The sequence below is a fragment of the Thunnus albacares genome, chromosome 5, assembly GCF_914725855.1.
Source record: "Thunnus albacares chromosome 5, fThuAlb1.1, whole genome shotgun sequence".
NCBI classification, from domain to species: Eukaryota; Metazoa; Chordata; class Actinopteri; order Scombriformes; family Scombridae; genus Thunnus; species Thunnus albacares.
Window position 1 is genome coordinate 6,177,136 of NC_058110.1, and position 15,037 is coordinate 6,192,172.

The window sequence follows — 15,037 nt, forward strand, 5'->3', positions numbered from 1 at the left end:
TGTTTGAATGTATTCTAATGATAATAGTGGAAAGGGGAAGTGCATATTTCAATTTCCTTCTTTGGTTTTCATATTTGTGACTTTCTGTTCTGTTGTGTTTTTTTTTTTTTCTCAGATGTGTTTGTGGACTGGAAGCAGAACGCTAATGAAGTGATTGTCAGACTGCGCTGTGGGGAGGGGGTGCAGAGGATAGAGGACATCAACACAACCTTTACTGATACACACTGCCATGTGTGCTTCCCAGGTAAGTCATAGTAATGCATGCGACATAAACCCAAATGAATACATTCAAACAGTGGAGCATAAATGAAAGAAGTAGGTTTTAAAATAAAACCACAAAAGAAATGTTGTTGTTGTGCTTTTGTGTTTAGGCTTTAACCTTGATATGTAGCCATACATGTCTAACTCAGATATATGTTAAGATCTTGGTCTGACTGGTATATTTTATCTTTGCAGTATTTTTATGTATGGTTTATGTTGACTGTATCAGTCCAGGTCTTCTCTAATAATGTGTGTGTGCATGTTTTCACTTTTCAGATGGACGGCAGTGGAGCTGCCAATTGCAGGAGGAAATCGAGGCCTCATGTAGCAGAGTCCAGTACAAGGAGAAGGGAGGTTTCCTGCTGCTCATTATGCACAAGAAGATCCCCTTTCACATCTGGCCTTCACTTAAGGTTAGTTATGTACTACTGACCAACTAAGTAATTGACAAAGAAATACGATGTCTTGTGGTATAGTCTGTCAAAGCTTGAAGGATTTCATAGAACCAGATGATCCTGTTTGTTCTGATATGAGCACATCTGTGTACTGTTATAATCTGCACTACTAATGTAGTATTTTGGCATAATATTGTATTATTTCATGAAAATGTGTCATTTGTTAGTTATGAGTAGGGATCATTTCTGGTTGCCCTGCAACCTTACCTCTGTCTTTATCTCCTTTGGTCTGTGCTTGTATTTGACCGAGGGTTTGAGCTCCTCCAACACACACAACACACACACACACACACACACACACTTAGTGATAGTGATGGACTTAAGTCTGGAGTATTGATAAGAGTAGTAAATTATAATGTCATTGAAATTCTAATGATATCCATCCCTATTCATAAGTAAGTAAGTAGTATTCACATCACTAAGTGGTTTTGTTTCGCTCTGCTCTGCTTCAGTCAAACAAGAAGGAAAAGGAGGCAGTACCCGCAGAGACCAAAAATGTAAAGGAACAGGAGACAAGGCATGTTGCTTTGCAATCATCAGAGAAACCCAAGCTGACCCCCTCACAGCCACAACTCCAGCCTCAGCCTCAGCCTCCCTCCTCACCTGCACACAGTGAGTCAAGGCGCAGCGGCAGCAAAGCTGATCGCGGTGTCAAGCGTTGCTTCAAAAACAAACAACCATGTGACACGGCCTCTGTCGGGGTGAAAAGTGGAGGTGGAGGCGAGTCAACCACCACCAGCAAGCCCGTCACAGTCACGAAAGGTGACCAGCTGCCTCAGGAACCCAGTGCCAAGCGCACCATTTCACGGCTGCCCAAGACCACCATGGAGGCTACGTCACCGTCCCCTGACAGGGACACGCACTCTGTCAAGTCTACAGCAGCCAATGGTAAAGATTCACACATCCACCCGCCCGCTGGTCGGAGCCCGCAGACGCAACGCAGAGATGGAGACAACAGAGCAGAGAGATTAGGCAGCGACCAGGAACATAAACCTGGAGTTGCTGTCGCTGTTGCCAGCCATACCAACAAAACTCAGGTGAGAAAAGTTGTTACGTATCCGTCACGCACCTGAATGCTTCAGCTGGGTCGCTTTCATCACTCGCTTTCACACTGAATATTAGTCCCTGGATATATGATGTTGTATTTTGCGATGACACAGAACGGTATGATTCTCTGAAATGCAACCAAAAAACCCTAATAGAACTACAAAATGTGATTTTAAATGGGGCTGAATGATTTAATAATTTCTTTCTAAATCAAATTGCAAGAGTTGCAATTTTAATTATGACTTGGATAATTCAGTGTCTTAATCTATTGGAGGTGAAGTTTTAGTTTGTGAGTGTTGATTTTGCCAGCTAGAATGATATTGGCAAATTTCCTCAATTTCCTTTTGTTCTCAGTCAATCAAATCAAAATAAACTATTAAAACTACTGTAGACCTGTAATTTCATTTATGGAAAAAAAAATCATGATCACAGATAATTTCTTCAAATTATTCAGCCCTATGATTTTAATAAGAGTACAGCCAATTAGGGTGGGCAATATGGCCCTAAAATAATATCATGATATTTCAAGGTATTTCTGCAATAATGATATTCTTCAAAATATGACAAACATATACTCCTGACAGGATTTTTGGCTCTCCTTGTACTCAGCCAAGTGCTTCTGCTGAAGGTGGTGAAATAAGTTTGTTGTATTGCCCCCTTTTGTTGTTAGTCTTCTTGCACTGCTTACGTATTACAGTGGTTTGTTGTACATTGATCTTTGGTAACCAAACCACTTCCCCACTGGTGAAGTCGCTCCTCTTTTTGGGACTAACTCCTCCACTGTGGGGCTGGTACCAATGTTATTTTCACTTTTAGCAAAAGTGAAATTGTTGTTGCTGTGCATAACGGTATGACATCAACAAGTCAGGATATTCACAAAATGATTTTTTTTTTATCTTATTAAAAATTATTCCAGTATTATCGTAAAGCATAGGATATGGCACACCCCTACAGCTAATAATACCATCGGGCCTGTGTGGGCTTTACCTTTTCAAGTTTCCCTAGGGCTTGCAAGAGACTTGTAATTTCATTTAACATTATTATGAACAGCAAACACCCTACCTTACTGTCTCTGCAAATGAACTCTGTGTTGGTGGTAAACCTCTGTCGCTATTCTTGAACAGTTTGGCTGACTAGGAGGAGTAAATCAGACAGAGATAACTGGACTGTGTCTTGGTGTGTGTAGTGAGGTGTCCTCACAGCGTCTGCTGTGGTTCTGGCACTTTGATGACTCTCCTCAAACAAGCTGCATCTTGCTAGACTCAAGAAAAAAAATGTTTCTGTAGCTTCTAATTGAATCTCTTGTTTAGTTTCTCTTGTATGATCCTATTTGTACTGGCTTATTTTACTGTTTCTTGATCACTGTCAGCCACATCAGAGCCGTGTTAAGTTACAGCTTCGCATTAAAAGCTTCCCACTGATGAACAAGCTAGCTTTTATTGTGAAGAAGTTATAGGAAAGGAAATGTGTTGCATAGTAGAGACTTGTTAGCATGGTGCTATTCTTCAATAAAAACATTCATTGAGTGTTTGTGAAAGACCACATATAAATACAGTACATTATATACAGAGGAATATGTAGATTCTCCCAAGTATATCAAAATTTTCCTGAATACCAGTCATTTACTAATCCAACTGTTAGAAGCCTCAAACAACAAATAAGCAACTGGTTCCTTCAAATAAAGGGCAGTCTGTGTCTTTATCAACGCCTAGCCCTTGAATTATGTCTTAGAATTACATAAATGGTAATGGTAATCTTCAATTCTGCACTTTGTACTGTGCAATCCAGAACATCCTCAGGAGATTATCATGTAAAATTTATGTGTCTTTTCTTATTCAGAAGGCAGAGAAGCAAAAGCAGTCTGCAGACACTGAGCACAGGTCTGAAACAACTACACGCGGCATTGAAAGCCAACCAGCAGCTCCCGTTAGCACCAGTGACTGCCTCAAACCTGTCAGCTTCAACAACAAAATGGACTCGGCTTCTCCAGAAAGGCAGGGAGATAGAACTGACTCTGAGACAGAGAAAAAGCCTGTTGAGCAGGAAACAGAGCAGGGTACTCTCATCAGCCAGCAGCTGGGATCAAGAGAGGCAAGCACAGCACTAGCTGTTGCCGTGGAACCTGGTCTAACCCAGAGGCAGGGCAGCTGTGATGGAGAGGAGAAGCGGGACCAGTCGAAAGAGGAGCCACCCCTGGAAATGAAGCAACAGGAAGGTTAGTCAAAAAGATTTTGCAATGCAGAGGGTCTCAGGGTTGGATTATCTTATACATATTTGTGATCTTTTATTGTTTGACTGTAAGACTCTAAGAGATCAAGAGTTTGATGGAAAAACAATGGGTACATCCCAAAATTCAGCACCTCTAAACATTTTATTTTCACCCTGGTTATAAATCCCAGATGGCTTATCTTTACCGTAGATGAGGATCCACACACATTGTGGCGGCTGTTGCTCAGGAGGTAGAGCGGGTCGTCCTTTGATGGGCAGGTTGGGACCTTGCATGGTAGCCCCTGTACCCATTCAGCATATGAATGTGTGTGAATGGGTGAATGTGATTCGTAGTGTAAAAGCGCTTTTAGTGGTTGGAAGACTAGAAAGGCGCTGTACAACAGTCCATTTACCATTTCCTATGGGCGCATAAAGCATCTTTTCACCCCCAGATTGACATGCAATTTATGAACAGACAATATATGTAGGTAAATGTAGCAATAACAAAATGCTTTATATTCACAGCCATGGTTTGTAGCTCTCTGTTTCATAGCATTGATTTATTCAGCAGCTAAATGTGTTTGTTGAGACCTGTAATAACTCCCTACAGCCCCAGAGCCAATGGTCAACTTGCAGTTTGTGAAGAACGATTCGTATGAGAAGGGTACGGACCTGATGGTGGTCAATGTTTACATGAAGGGGATCTGCAGGGACACAGCCAGGGTCATCTTCAGGGAACAGGACTTCACCCTCATCTTCCAGACAAGGTACTGCACATGAATATACTACAATTAAAGGATGGTAATGCTACTTTGGCACTCAACATACAAGTGAATGATTGAGATCTTTGTGCATCTTCCTTTATCCTCTTACAGTGATACTAACTTTCTGCGGCTTCATTCAGACTGTGGACCAAACACAGTCTTCAAGTGGCAAGTCAAACTCAGGTAACTGTTGCCATTCGTCACCAGTAGTATCATTTTAAAAATGTTTAAACGGGCAGTTGGAGAGAGCAGAATTTGCATGTTTTCTGGCGATGTGTTTCTAGTTGTTTCAAATACTTGGCCTAAATATGAGTTGTTAAACATTTATTTAGTGGCAATTTATCCTGCTTCACATTATTGGAAAGTTATAAATGTCTTTAAAACATTTGTTGTATTAAAATCATTCTTCATCCTTTCATTCTGACCTGTCCATGTTTCTCTGTCCTGGCTTTAGGAACCTGATCCAGCCTGAACAGTGCAGCTACTCCTTCACCCCGTCCCGACTGGACATCACCTTAAAGAAGAGACACAGCCAGCGCTGGGGGGGTCTGGAGGCCCCTGCCACACAAGGTCTGCTGCCAGGCTTCTACTTGTTAACATTATGTACTATAGATGTAGGTTTTTATCACATGAGGTGAAATGACATCCTCAATCTCAATCATAAATGTAAAGAGATGCACATGGTTATGAAAACACATGATCTTAAAATCAACATACATTACATACACCTGTAGGAAAATTAAAACTATATTTTTAAACTTAAATAATTTATTTAAAGCTATAGTAAGTGTACTCAAAGAGCAGGTTTGATGTCAGTGTGGACTCTCCTTCACAAAAACAGGTGGCCTGTATACTTATGAGTTAGCATGAGAAGTCATACTCTTGTTACCGTTTACATTATTTTTTACTGTGTGTGTCTGAGACATATGTATGTGTGCTTTCAGAGAAGTTCTCAATGGCAGGAATTTGAACTCTAGATATGGGTGCCAGTCTGCCCTGCCCTGTGGTCTGCAGATTGTGTGACTCTGTGCTTGATGACGTTGAGAGCAAATGAAGAGGTTCAAAATAGGAGTAGAGAAGGGTTTAGTTATGGTTTATTTTACAGGTCCTTAATTTCCAAATAATTTTGCGGAGAGTTTTCTTGAAAGAATATGGAACTGGGAAATAATTATAGGGACAGTCTTCATTTAGTTACATACAAGTCAGCAGAAACCATATGATCTATCAGCACTAGTATATAGATTAACTAAAGAGTAATGAGTCCACACACATTGATCAATATCTGATTTAATGATTCCAAATTATGGGAATTAAATAATATTTTACAGAAGACATCTTCATGAAAAGGTGTTAAATTGCTATATGTGACACACCACAGGTAATTACTATTCACATCCAGTGCTTAACAGTCTCTCCTATTTGACCTTCATCTTCTAACCACAAGCTGCATTCTCCTCTGTTTAAGGTGCAGTGGGTGGCGCCAAAGTTGCTGTGCCCTCCAGCCCTGCCTGCATGGAGAAAAGCCAGCCAGGCAGCAGCCAGCACAGCCTCCCAGCCAAGGACGAGCCTCCAAGGGTTGGAGAGGAGAAGCCAAAGGCTCCCAAGGCCTCATCCAGAGTGGAGGATGGCGGCCTGGATACTGTGGCTCCTCGCACCGTCTCTGAGCACGTTGCCATCACCAAGCCAGAGCCCACAGTCACGGTGGTGAGTTGAAAAACAGATGTTTTGTTGTTTGATCATGTTTAGTTTTGGGAAGTGCTGTACAGGGTGAGAAACATGGTAGACAGAAGTGAAGGTGAAAAGGTGAAGGTGAAAATCCTCTTGGTCTAATTTGTAGACTGGTTGTGTGTATGTTTCCTGTCTCAGCCTAAGCCTACCTGCATGGTACAGCCCATGACCCATGCACCCCCGGCCAGCAATGAGCGCCATGAAGAAGAGGAGGAGAAGAAGGTGTGCCTGCCTGGTTTTACAGGATTGGTCAACCTTGGTAACACCTGCTTCATGAACAGTGTCATCCAGTCCCTGTCCAACACCAGAGAACTCAGGGATTACTTCCATGGTAAAAAAAATGTATTTGAACAGTGCGTCTGTGCCTGACCCTTAATAAAATAAATCCAGACTAGTATTGGATATTGTAATACCAAGTTGATCAAATTAGTTAAGCTCTTAATGTTGACCAGATGTGTAATTTATTTCACTGTTATGGTTTCATGCTGCTACCAGACAGTCCCCTGTTGAGTTGATAGGGAATATAGCAGGGTGTGTTTTCATTAGAGCTTGGATCCACAGATAATGCTGCCATATTAATTCTGGTTATCTTGGCTGCCTCTGCTTGTAGATAGTCCTAGGGACTGCTAACATGGACACAAAAGTGGTGCCAATTGGCCCACAGTGGCAAGTTTAACGAGGAGTTTGACTAGCTTTATCATCATAAGCCAGATTCAGTTTCTGCAATTCAAGCAGTTCAAACTGTGGAATAATTACTGCAAAATCTAGGTCACCTACTTCTTTGGACATGAAACCTGATATATTTAGGCTGATAGAAAATAAATATCGTAAAGATGAGATATAGCAGGTGTAACTAAACATCACATACAAAAAATACAAAGAGCTATAGTATATATTTCTTACATCCAGTATAGCAAGAACCACTAGCAAACACAAGGAGGAGCCCCTGTACATTTAAAAAGGTCTTTCAAAACAAATGAAAGGTGTAACTGAAGTATTTTAGTCACTGTTTAAATGCTTTTGTTTCCATAATAATCCACATGACATCATTCTTAGATCATTTTGGTTAAGTTCTACAGTAATGTTTTTCCATGTGTCCCTGCTTATCCACCTGTGTCTTCTGTCATTGACTCCTGGTTCCATTAGTCTCATGCCTGTATGTTCTATGTCCCTGCAGATCGAGCATTTGAGGCAGAAATCAACTGCAATAATCCGCTGGGAACAGGAGGCAGGCTCGCTATTGGCTTTGCTGTGCTGCTCAGGGCCCTTTGGAAAGGAACACATCATGCCTTCCAACCCTCAAAACTCAAGGTACACAAGCAGCAGCCTGAGATTTTCTGTTTGTGGAATATGTACTAAAACTAAAGTGTTTAAATGTCAGTGACTCCATGGATCAAATATTTAACATTCGCTCTTCATTTAGGTGAAACTTGTTTATGCCAAATGTAGCCAGGACTATATGATCAGTAATTTTCCCTCTTCTCTCCTTTTCTTCATTAAATTCACAGGCAATTGTGGCCAGTAAAGCCAGTCAATTTACAGGTTATGCCCAGCATGATGCCCAGGAATTCATGGCTTTCTTGCTGGATGGGCTCCACGAGGACTTGAACCGCATCCAGAATAAACCTTACACCGAGACAGTGGACTCTGATGGTCGGCTGGATGAGGTAGGTGTTATTCTTAACTTTGAGGCATCTGGAAGTGGGCTGTGGAAGTGTGATTAGTGAAAAATGACAAAAACAAAGTAAAAAAAAATCTAACTTTTTGGGATATTTATTACTGAAATAACAATTATGTAACTACCTCTCACGACTCTGTTTCAACTACAGTGTTTTTCAAACTTTTCCTGATGGTGTCTGTTGTCTCTTGGTGCAGGTGGTGGCAGAGGAGGCATGGCAGAGGCACAAGATGAGAAACGACTCTTTCATAGTGGACCTCTTCCAAGGCCAGTTCAAATCGAAGCTCGTCTGCCCTACATGCTCCAAGGTAACATTCTATAGCTTTCCGCAAAATATTTTACTTAAAAGTATGGCTGAATAAATGCTTTTTATTTTTTGCCTTGCTTCAGTGATGACTAACCTACTTCCTTTCACTTTCTCTTTACTCCTCTCTCTTCTTTTCATCTCTGTCTTCTTCAGGTGTCCATCACCTTTGACCCCTTCCTCTACCTGCCCGTCCCCCTGCCCCAGAAACAAAAGGTGCTGTCAGTTTTCTACTTTGCTAAGGAACCTCATAAAAAACCCATCAAGGTAAAATGTTGAATGGTTTCATTGTCATTGAACAGTTTAATGATATGAGAAAATGTAAAGATATCTTCCAAGTGAGCCACATTTGCATGTTCTTTGTGTATGTGTGTGTCAGTTTTTGGTGAGTGTGAGCAAGGAGAACTCCAGCACTGCTGAAGTCCTCGAATCCATCTCCAGGAGTGTGAGGGTCAAACCAGAGAACCTCAGACTGGCAGAGGTTAGATATTTTGCATATTAAAGGTTTCATACAGTGACAGATATTTCTAATAAGATTTGCACTGAATATTGGACTTATTTTTTTCCCTCTCAGGTGGGGAAGAACCGCTTCCAGCGCATGTTCCTGCTGTCCCATTCCCTGGACACAGTGTCTCCCTCTGACATGCTGTTCTGCTTTGAGGTGCTTTCCAAAGACCTGGCTAAGGAGAGAGTTGTACTGCTCCGAGTGCAGCAGGTAATAAAAACCATGTTCTGATTATACATTTCTGGAACATGTATTTTACTCCAGTGTTTACAGATATTAAAAGTGCTTTCTTTATCTCTATTTGCTCTACAGAGACTCCAGGTCCCCAACATCCCCATTTCAAAGTGTGCTGCCTGCCTGAAGCCTCCAGTGTCTGAGGAAGACAAGCTGAAGCGGTGCACTCGCTGCTATCGTGTCGGCTACTGTAATCAGTGAGTTGTGCTAGAAAATGCTGTCTAAACCATGTACACATCAAAATTGTTTGAAAGAGTTTGGTTGTGGCAAAATGCTTTTTAATAAGAGACATTTTGTTCTCAAATTAAATGTAATAACTTTTTTATGAACATATTAACTCACATGTTCTCCCCTTCCCAGGGTGTGCCAGAGGACCCACTGGCCCAATCACAAAGGTCTGTGTCGACCTAACACAGAGAATGTGGGTCTGCCCTTCCTGGTCAGTGTGCCAGAGTCCCGACTGTCCTACGCCCGCCTCACCCAGCTACTAGAGGGTTTCTCCAGGTACACAGAAAGCCGCTGCTGTTCATCATTATGTAGAAATATTACATTGCCCACACATTTCATTGTTACAGCTAAGTAAGATATTTGCTTTGACTCATCTTCATATAGAAGATGAGTCAAAGCAAAGAAGAAGTGTCCGCCTCGTGTCTCATGTCAAGTGCTTGACACAGCGTCATTTTATTTAAAAATCACTGCCAGAATCTGAATAGATTGAAACCAGGAACATTTCTGTAAAACTTTCGATGTGACACAAATGTGAATTGAATTCCGCCAGATAACTGTAGAAGCTGCAGCAGCACAAAGTTAAACACACATGGAGAGAGATTAAACACATGCACAAACAAAAGTTATGTTTACATTGAGTAAAATGTAAAACACATTGTGTGTATCCTTGAGGTCTTAACAAACATGTTAAGTGCGTTTCCTTCCTCATGGAGCAGAGAGAATCAAACCACCAGTCTTCCGATTAGCAGACGACCCGCTCTACCTCCTGAGCTACAGCTGCCTCAAACATTTGAACATTTTGAAACCTGAATTGTTTACATTCATGTTAACTTGCTAAATCTTCTTCTTCCCTGTATTTGTTGGCACATTGCTGTGTTTGTTAGCGTGTTACAGCCACCTGTAGATCAGTGGAGTAGTATTACTGGTATATGCATGCATGCACAGTAAACAGAACAGGGGCCCACTCATAAGAATACAAACATCTTCTTTCTACTTAGGCCCTTTGCTCCAAGAATACAAACATACAAGAGAGTTAAATTGAATGGTTTCTTGTAAGAATACAAACATACAAGAGAGTTAAATTGGTATGCATTAGTTCATGTTTCAGATCAATACTAGGTTATAACTTGAACCGTTAATGTAATCTCCCCAATGTTTCTCTCTGCAGGTTTTCCGTCAATGTGTTCCAGCCTCCTTTCCAGTCAGGCAGGACATCCCCAGAAACATCCCAGTGCCGGGGAGACCTGCCCCCAATGGCAGCAGGCTCTCCTGAAGGCCCTGGCTCAGGGGATGAGGCCATGGGAGGAAGCAGTACTGTGGCAGCAGGTGACTTGGAGCTGGAGACTCACTCGGCGCTCCCTGAATCCCAGGCAGAGTGTGCTCAGGCCTCAGCACTCCACTCTGGGGAGTCAGAATCCCTCTCCTCCTCCCAGACCTCACTCTCCACCACGCGGACAACAGACTCAGGATTCTCCGAGCCAATCTCCTCCACCTCCTGCTTCTCTCTGGACCCCCATGCTGAAAAAGAGACGTCCTGTGAGAAGTCGGTGCGGCCAGAAGGTGATAAGAACACTCCAGTGTTGCTCTCACAGTTACTTTTTGTCTCTACATCCTCTTATTTCTCCTTCTTGCTGCCTCTTTCCAGCTGCAGTAACCGGGTATCAGCATCCAAGTGAATCAGCATCAGGTCATGCCAGTCAGTTCTACATTGCACTGCTGGACACTAACAACAAGGAGCAGAGGCTGGATGAAAAAGGTACAATTAGCATTCTGTTAGCTGGACTTCTAGTTGTCCTATTTTCATATTTGGTGGATTTTGTAAAATTGCATGTTCATTTTTAATGTTCAGTTTTGTTGAAACTGTCAGAGAGGTGTTGATTTACTGTAACTCTAGAGCAACATTTAAGAATATAGGTTGCTTTTTTGCATGATATTACAATATTATATCTAGATAGGCTATTAGCTGTTTTGCTGTGTATACTTAGTAAAGAAATGCTTACTAAGAAATAAAGTCTGACACACCAATGTTGTTTTTCCTCCTCTGCAGAGGATCCGTTGTTGGACCTTCCTGAAGACACGATCCTTGAGCTGGTGTGGAAAAACAACGAGCGTCTGAAGGAATATGTTCTGGTGAGCTCCAAGGAGCTGGAGTATGAGGAAGACCCCGGCTCTCTGAGTGAGACAGCCAGAGCAGGACACTTTACCCTGGAGCAGTGCCTCAACCTCTTCACAAAGCCAGAGGTGCTGGCTCCAGAGGAGGCATGGTATGGATACTTATTTTGTGATTGGATAATGGAGGTGCATTCAAATTATGCAACATTGTCTTTATATTTCTGTCTACTTGGCACTTATTTCTCACTGTCCAGGGTCGTAGTAGAGTCCAGTTTGCACGGCCAAATTAACTTGGTCCATAAATAATAATACAAAAATTCCTAACAGTTGTCCTACAAAATGACTGTAGTCCAGTCCTTCCCTATGTGGGACATAATATGAACAAACAATAGGAAAAGAGCTCAAAACAGAGACTGTGTTGACCTCTGATAGCTTGCAGTTGCTCATGGTGGAAAGGTGTGAATAACTGAATGAGGGCAAACTGCAGTCTGGACTAATGTTCATATTAAGGCTGAAACTACTGAGTATTTTCATTATCTATGAATCTGCCAATTATTGTCTTGATTAATCGTTAAGTCTATAAAATATTATTAATTTGTGAAAATGGCCATTATAATTTCCCATTGCGCGAGGTGATAAATATCAAATGTTGTTTTGTCCAAGCTACAGTTCAAAACCCAAAGCTATTACATCACAGTGATATAAAACAGAAAAAAGCAGAGGTTTCTCACATTGGAAAAGCAAAGAATTTTTGTCAGTTTTGCAAAAAAAAAAAATCATAGATTATCACAATATTTGCAATTTATTTTTCTGTCCATTGACCACAAGTATCAGCTGTTCATATTCAGCTGTGTACTCTATACATATTCAGCTATATACATGTTCGTTAAACTGGTATGACGATGCTTTGTAGGGTTGTGCAATATGACCAAAGTCTCATATCATGATATAGGTCATTTTATATCTCGATAATGATACATATAACAATATAGCACATTTTCTGTAAATTCAATGAATAAATGGTTTCTGGTCTGGTCTACACTCATTGCGTTTCTATAAGTACAATAAAAGCTTTGCAAGTAAAAAGCTAAGAAGAGTAATTTATCAATGTAATATGCGCAAAAGATGGACAGACTCTAAATGATGAAAAATATTGCTGTAAAGAGTGTGATGCGACACAACAAAATAAACAATAGAGCATAATATGAAACGGTAGATGTTTTTCTATTGTCACATGATATACATCGTCATATTGCACAGCCTTAATGCTTGGTAAAGATAACATGCACTTCAATGAGATTAAGTTTTAGTTGTCCTTTAAGTTTCTAACTTCATGGCAAATTTAAATTTAGTCAGTATGACTTTTGTTCATAAGGACTGGGTCACTTGGAGTTGAGTAGCATAAAACTCACTCAATAAAGAAAAAACTAAATGGCTTTAAGTAATAATTGATGTTGTTTTCAAAAGTTTAACTGCAGGATGTCTCCTGCTTCACTGAAAAGTCAGTTCTCACTTTATGTTTACTAGAGATTTAAATTTTCAGTAATTTAGATCATTTTCAACCTGAACCGACTGAAGATGTTATTACTTGATTGTTTGTTTGCCTCTTGTAGAGCAATGGTCTATATCTGCCCTCTGTTTTTAAAGGTACTGTCCAAAGTGCCAGCAACACCGCGAGGCCTCCAAGCAACTGCTGCTGTGGCGTCTGCCCAACGTTTTGATCATCCAGCTCAAACGCTTCTCCTTCAGGAGTTTCATCTGGAGGGACAAGATAAATGACATGGTTGACTTCCCTGTTAGGTAAATGCTCAAAAGTAATATATCCATCAAACATTCATTTTTATTCATTATATTTATATATTTTAGTAAAAACGCACACAGGCATAACATGTCTTTACTGATTAAATCCTCATGTAGTACTTACAGCATAGCCTCTACTATTCTCTTGTCCTTTAGGAATCTGGATCTGAGTAAGTTCTGTATTGGCCAGAAGGATGAGATGCAACATCCCCCCATCTACGACTTGTATGCAGTCATCAACCACTACGGGGGAATGATAGGAGGCCACTACACAGCTTACGCTCGCCTGCCAAGTGATAAGAACAGCCAGCGCAGTGATGTTGGTGAGTCTACAGTCAGTGAGGTTTATTCCCACCTTCATATAACTGTTAGTTTTTCTGACAAGTGGTCCATCCTGCCTTTTTTCTGTTGCTCTGTTATACCACCCTGTTTCCAACCTCTTCCTTCCTCTTCTATTCTTCCCCAAACAGGCTGGCGTTTGTTTGATGACAGCACTGTGACAATGGTGGAGGAGAGCCAGGTGGTGACACGCTACGCCTATGTCCTGTTCTATCGACGGCGAAACTCCCCCGTGGAGAGGCCACCACGGTTCCTCAGGCCTGTCGGAGCTGAGTCGCCCACTGCCACAGGAGCTACTGCCAGCCAGGTGAGGGCGCCACACCAATAAGAGACCAGAGGCCTGTGTCATTCGAATGTGTTAGCCAAGGTTTATCTTTTATTGTAGCCTTTGGCTACGTCACATTTTACAAAAGCTTACATTATTCTTCCAAACACAACCATTCTGGTGATCAGTACCCAGTTTAACAGGTTAAAGGTGAAATAAACTAAAAGAAATGCAAGTATAAAGTATTGCAGTGTAGTCACAGGTTAAATGTTTAGTATATAAAGGATGTAAATTTAATAGTAAGTGTTCTGGGAAATACAGCATGTGATGCTCACCAGTGAAAATTGACAATTAAAAAAATGAGAAGTTCCTTGTAGATACATCCCATTATGATGAGGGTGTTTCATGTGTTTATCCTACCTGATCTAGAATCAGTTTGTACTTGCTATATTGAGAAATGAATCCAAATACTTCACCAGACATTGAGAGTTGTGAGCATATGAAGTATACTGTATAGTTGAATGCAACAAATACTTCAAAGTCTTGAATTTTACTGTTCCTGTGGCTGGAGAAAATTGACAAATGCATCAGGCACTAATCAGGAATTAGAAGTCCTGTGACAAAAGCCTGTGTGTTAAGAGTCTCGGAGTACAAGTGCTTTTCAATTAGTCTTGACAAGAGCTGGTACTGTGAGATGCTTAATAACTATGGCCCAGTGGGTTCATAATGGATAGATCCATCACTGAGATGTTCTGTTAATCTCTACCCAACAAAGTTCAGCTGCAGCATTAGCATCTTGTGACATTCAGTAGCTTCAGCGGATTGCACTGTTTCTTCTTAATCATATATAAGGATTTCTGTTTGGTGTTAAAATTGACTTATAATCAAACAGAAAACCACAGTGTTGGTATTTCAGAGCTGGTGGCTGACTTACTGTTGATTAGATACAAATTAAGCTTGGGCGGTATCAAGGCAGTACAGTATACCAGGGTATTTAGAAATCCCAAAGGTATGATTTTCAATACCAGCGCTCCTCTTTCTATTAAACTGATACGGAGGTGATGTATTGTAGTGCACAGCTTATGCCACCAGAGGTCAGTCTCTACTCG

The 15,037-nt window shown here is 41.1% G+C and overlaps 1 protein-coding gene across 6 annotated transcripts in view; it reads left to right on the forward strand.

The window, feature by feature from the left end:
• usp19 (ubiquitin specific peptidase 19) overlaps positions 1 to 15,037 on the forward strand; it is a 32,207-nt gene that overhangs the window by 11,611 nt on the left and 5,559 nt on the right. For 3 of the 6 annotated variants that reach the window (XM_044352551.1, XM_044352554.1, XM_044352556.1), the window contains 23 exons: positions 116 to 244; positions 538 to 674; positions 1,169 to 1,753; positions 3,603 to 3,978; positions 4,582 to 4,738; positions 4,847 to 4,918; positions 5,190 to 5,305; positions 6,201 to 6,439; positions 6,602 to 6,794; positions 7,641 to 7,774; positions 7,972 to 8,130; positions 8,339 to 8,449; positions 8,602 to 8,712; positions 8,825 to 8,926; positions 9,020 to 9,160; positions 9,263 to 9,381; positions 9,545 to 9,688; positions 10,581 to 10,972; positions 11,058 to 11,168; positions 11,460 to 11,676; positions 13,172 to 13,324; positions 13,481 to 13,647; positions 13,795 to 13,970. In XM_044352551.1, the coding sequence (XP_044208486.1) occupies positions 116 to 244; positions 538 to 674; positions 1,169 to 1,753; positions 3,603 to 3,978; positions 4,582 to 4,738; positions 4,847 to 4,918; positions 5,190 to 5,305; positions 6,201 to 6,439; positions 6,602 to 6,794; positions 7,641 to 7,774; positions 7,972 to 8,130; positions 8,339 to 8,449; positions 8,602 to 8,712; positions 8,825 to 8,926; positions 9,020 to 9,160; positions 9,263 to 9,381; positions 9,545 to 9,688; positions 10,581 to 10,972; positions 11,058 to 11,168; positions 11,460 to 11,676; positions 13,172 to 13,324; positions 13,481 to 13,647; positions 13,795 to 13,970 (4,241 nt within the window). The remainder of the gene's footprint in view (positions 1 to 115; positions 245 to 537; positions 675 to 1,168; positions 1,754 to 3,602; positions 3,979 to 4,581; positions 4,739 to 4,846; positions 4,919 to 5,189; positions 5,306 to 6,200; positions 6,440 to 6,601; positions 6,795 to 7,640; positions 7,775 to 7,971; positions 8,131 to 8,338; positions 8,450 to 8,601; positions 8,713 to 8,824; positions 8,927 to 9,019; positions 9,161 to 9,262; positions 9,382 to 9,544; positions 9,689 to 10,580; positions 10,973 to 11,057; positions 11,169 to 11,459; positions 11,677 to 13,171; positions 13,325 to 13,480; positions 13,648 to 13,794; positions 13,971 to 15,037) is intronic. The other 3 variants (XM_044352553.1, XM_044352555.1, XM_044352552.1) reach the window with 2 other exon arrangements.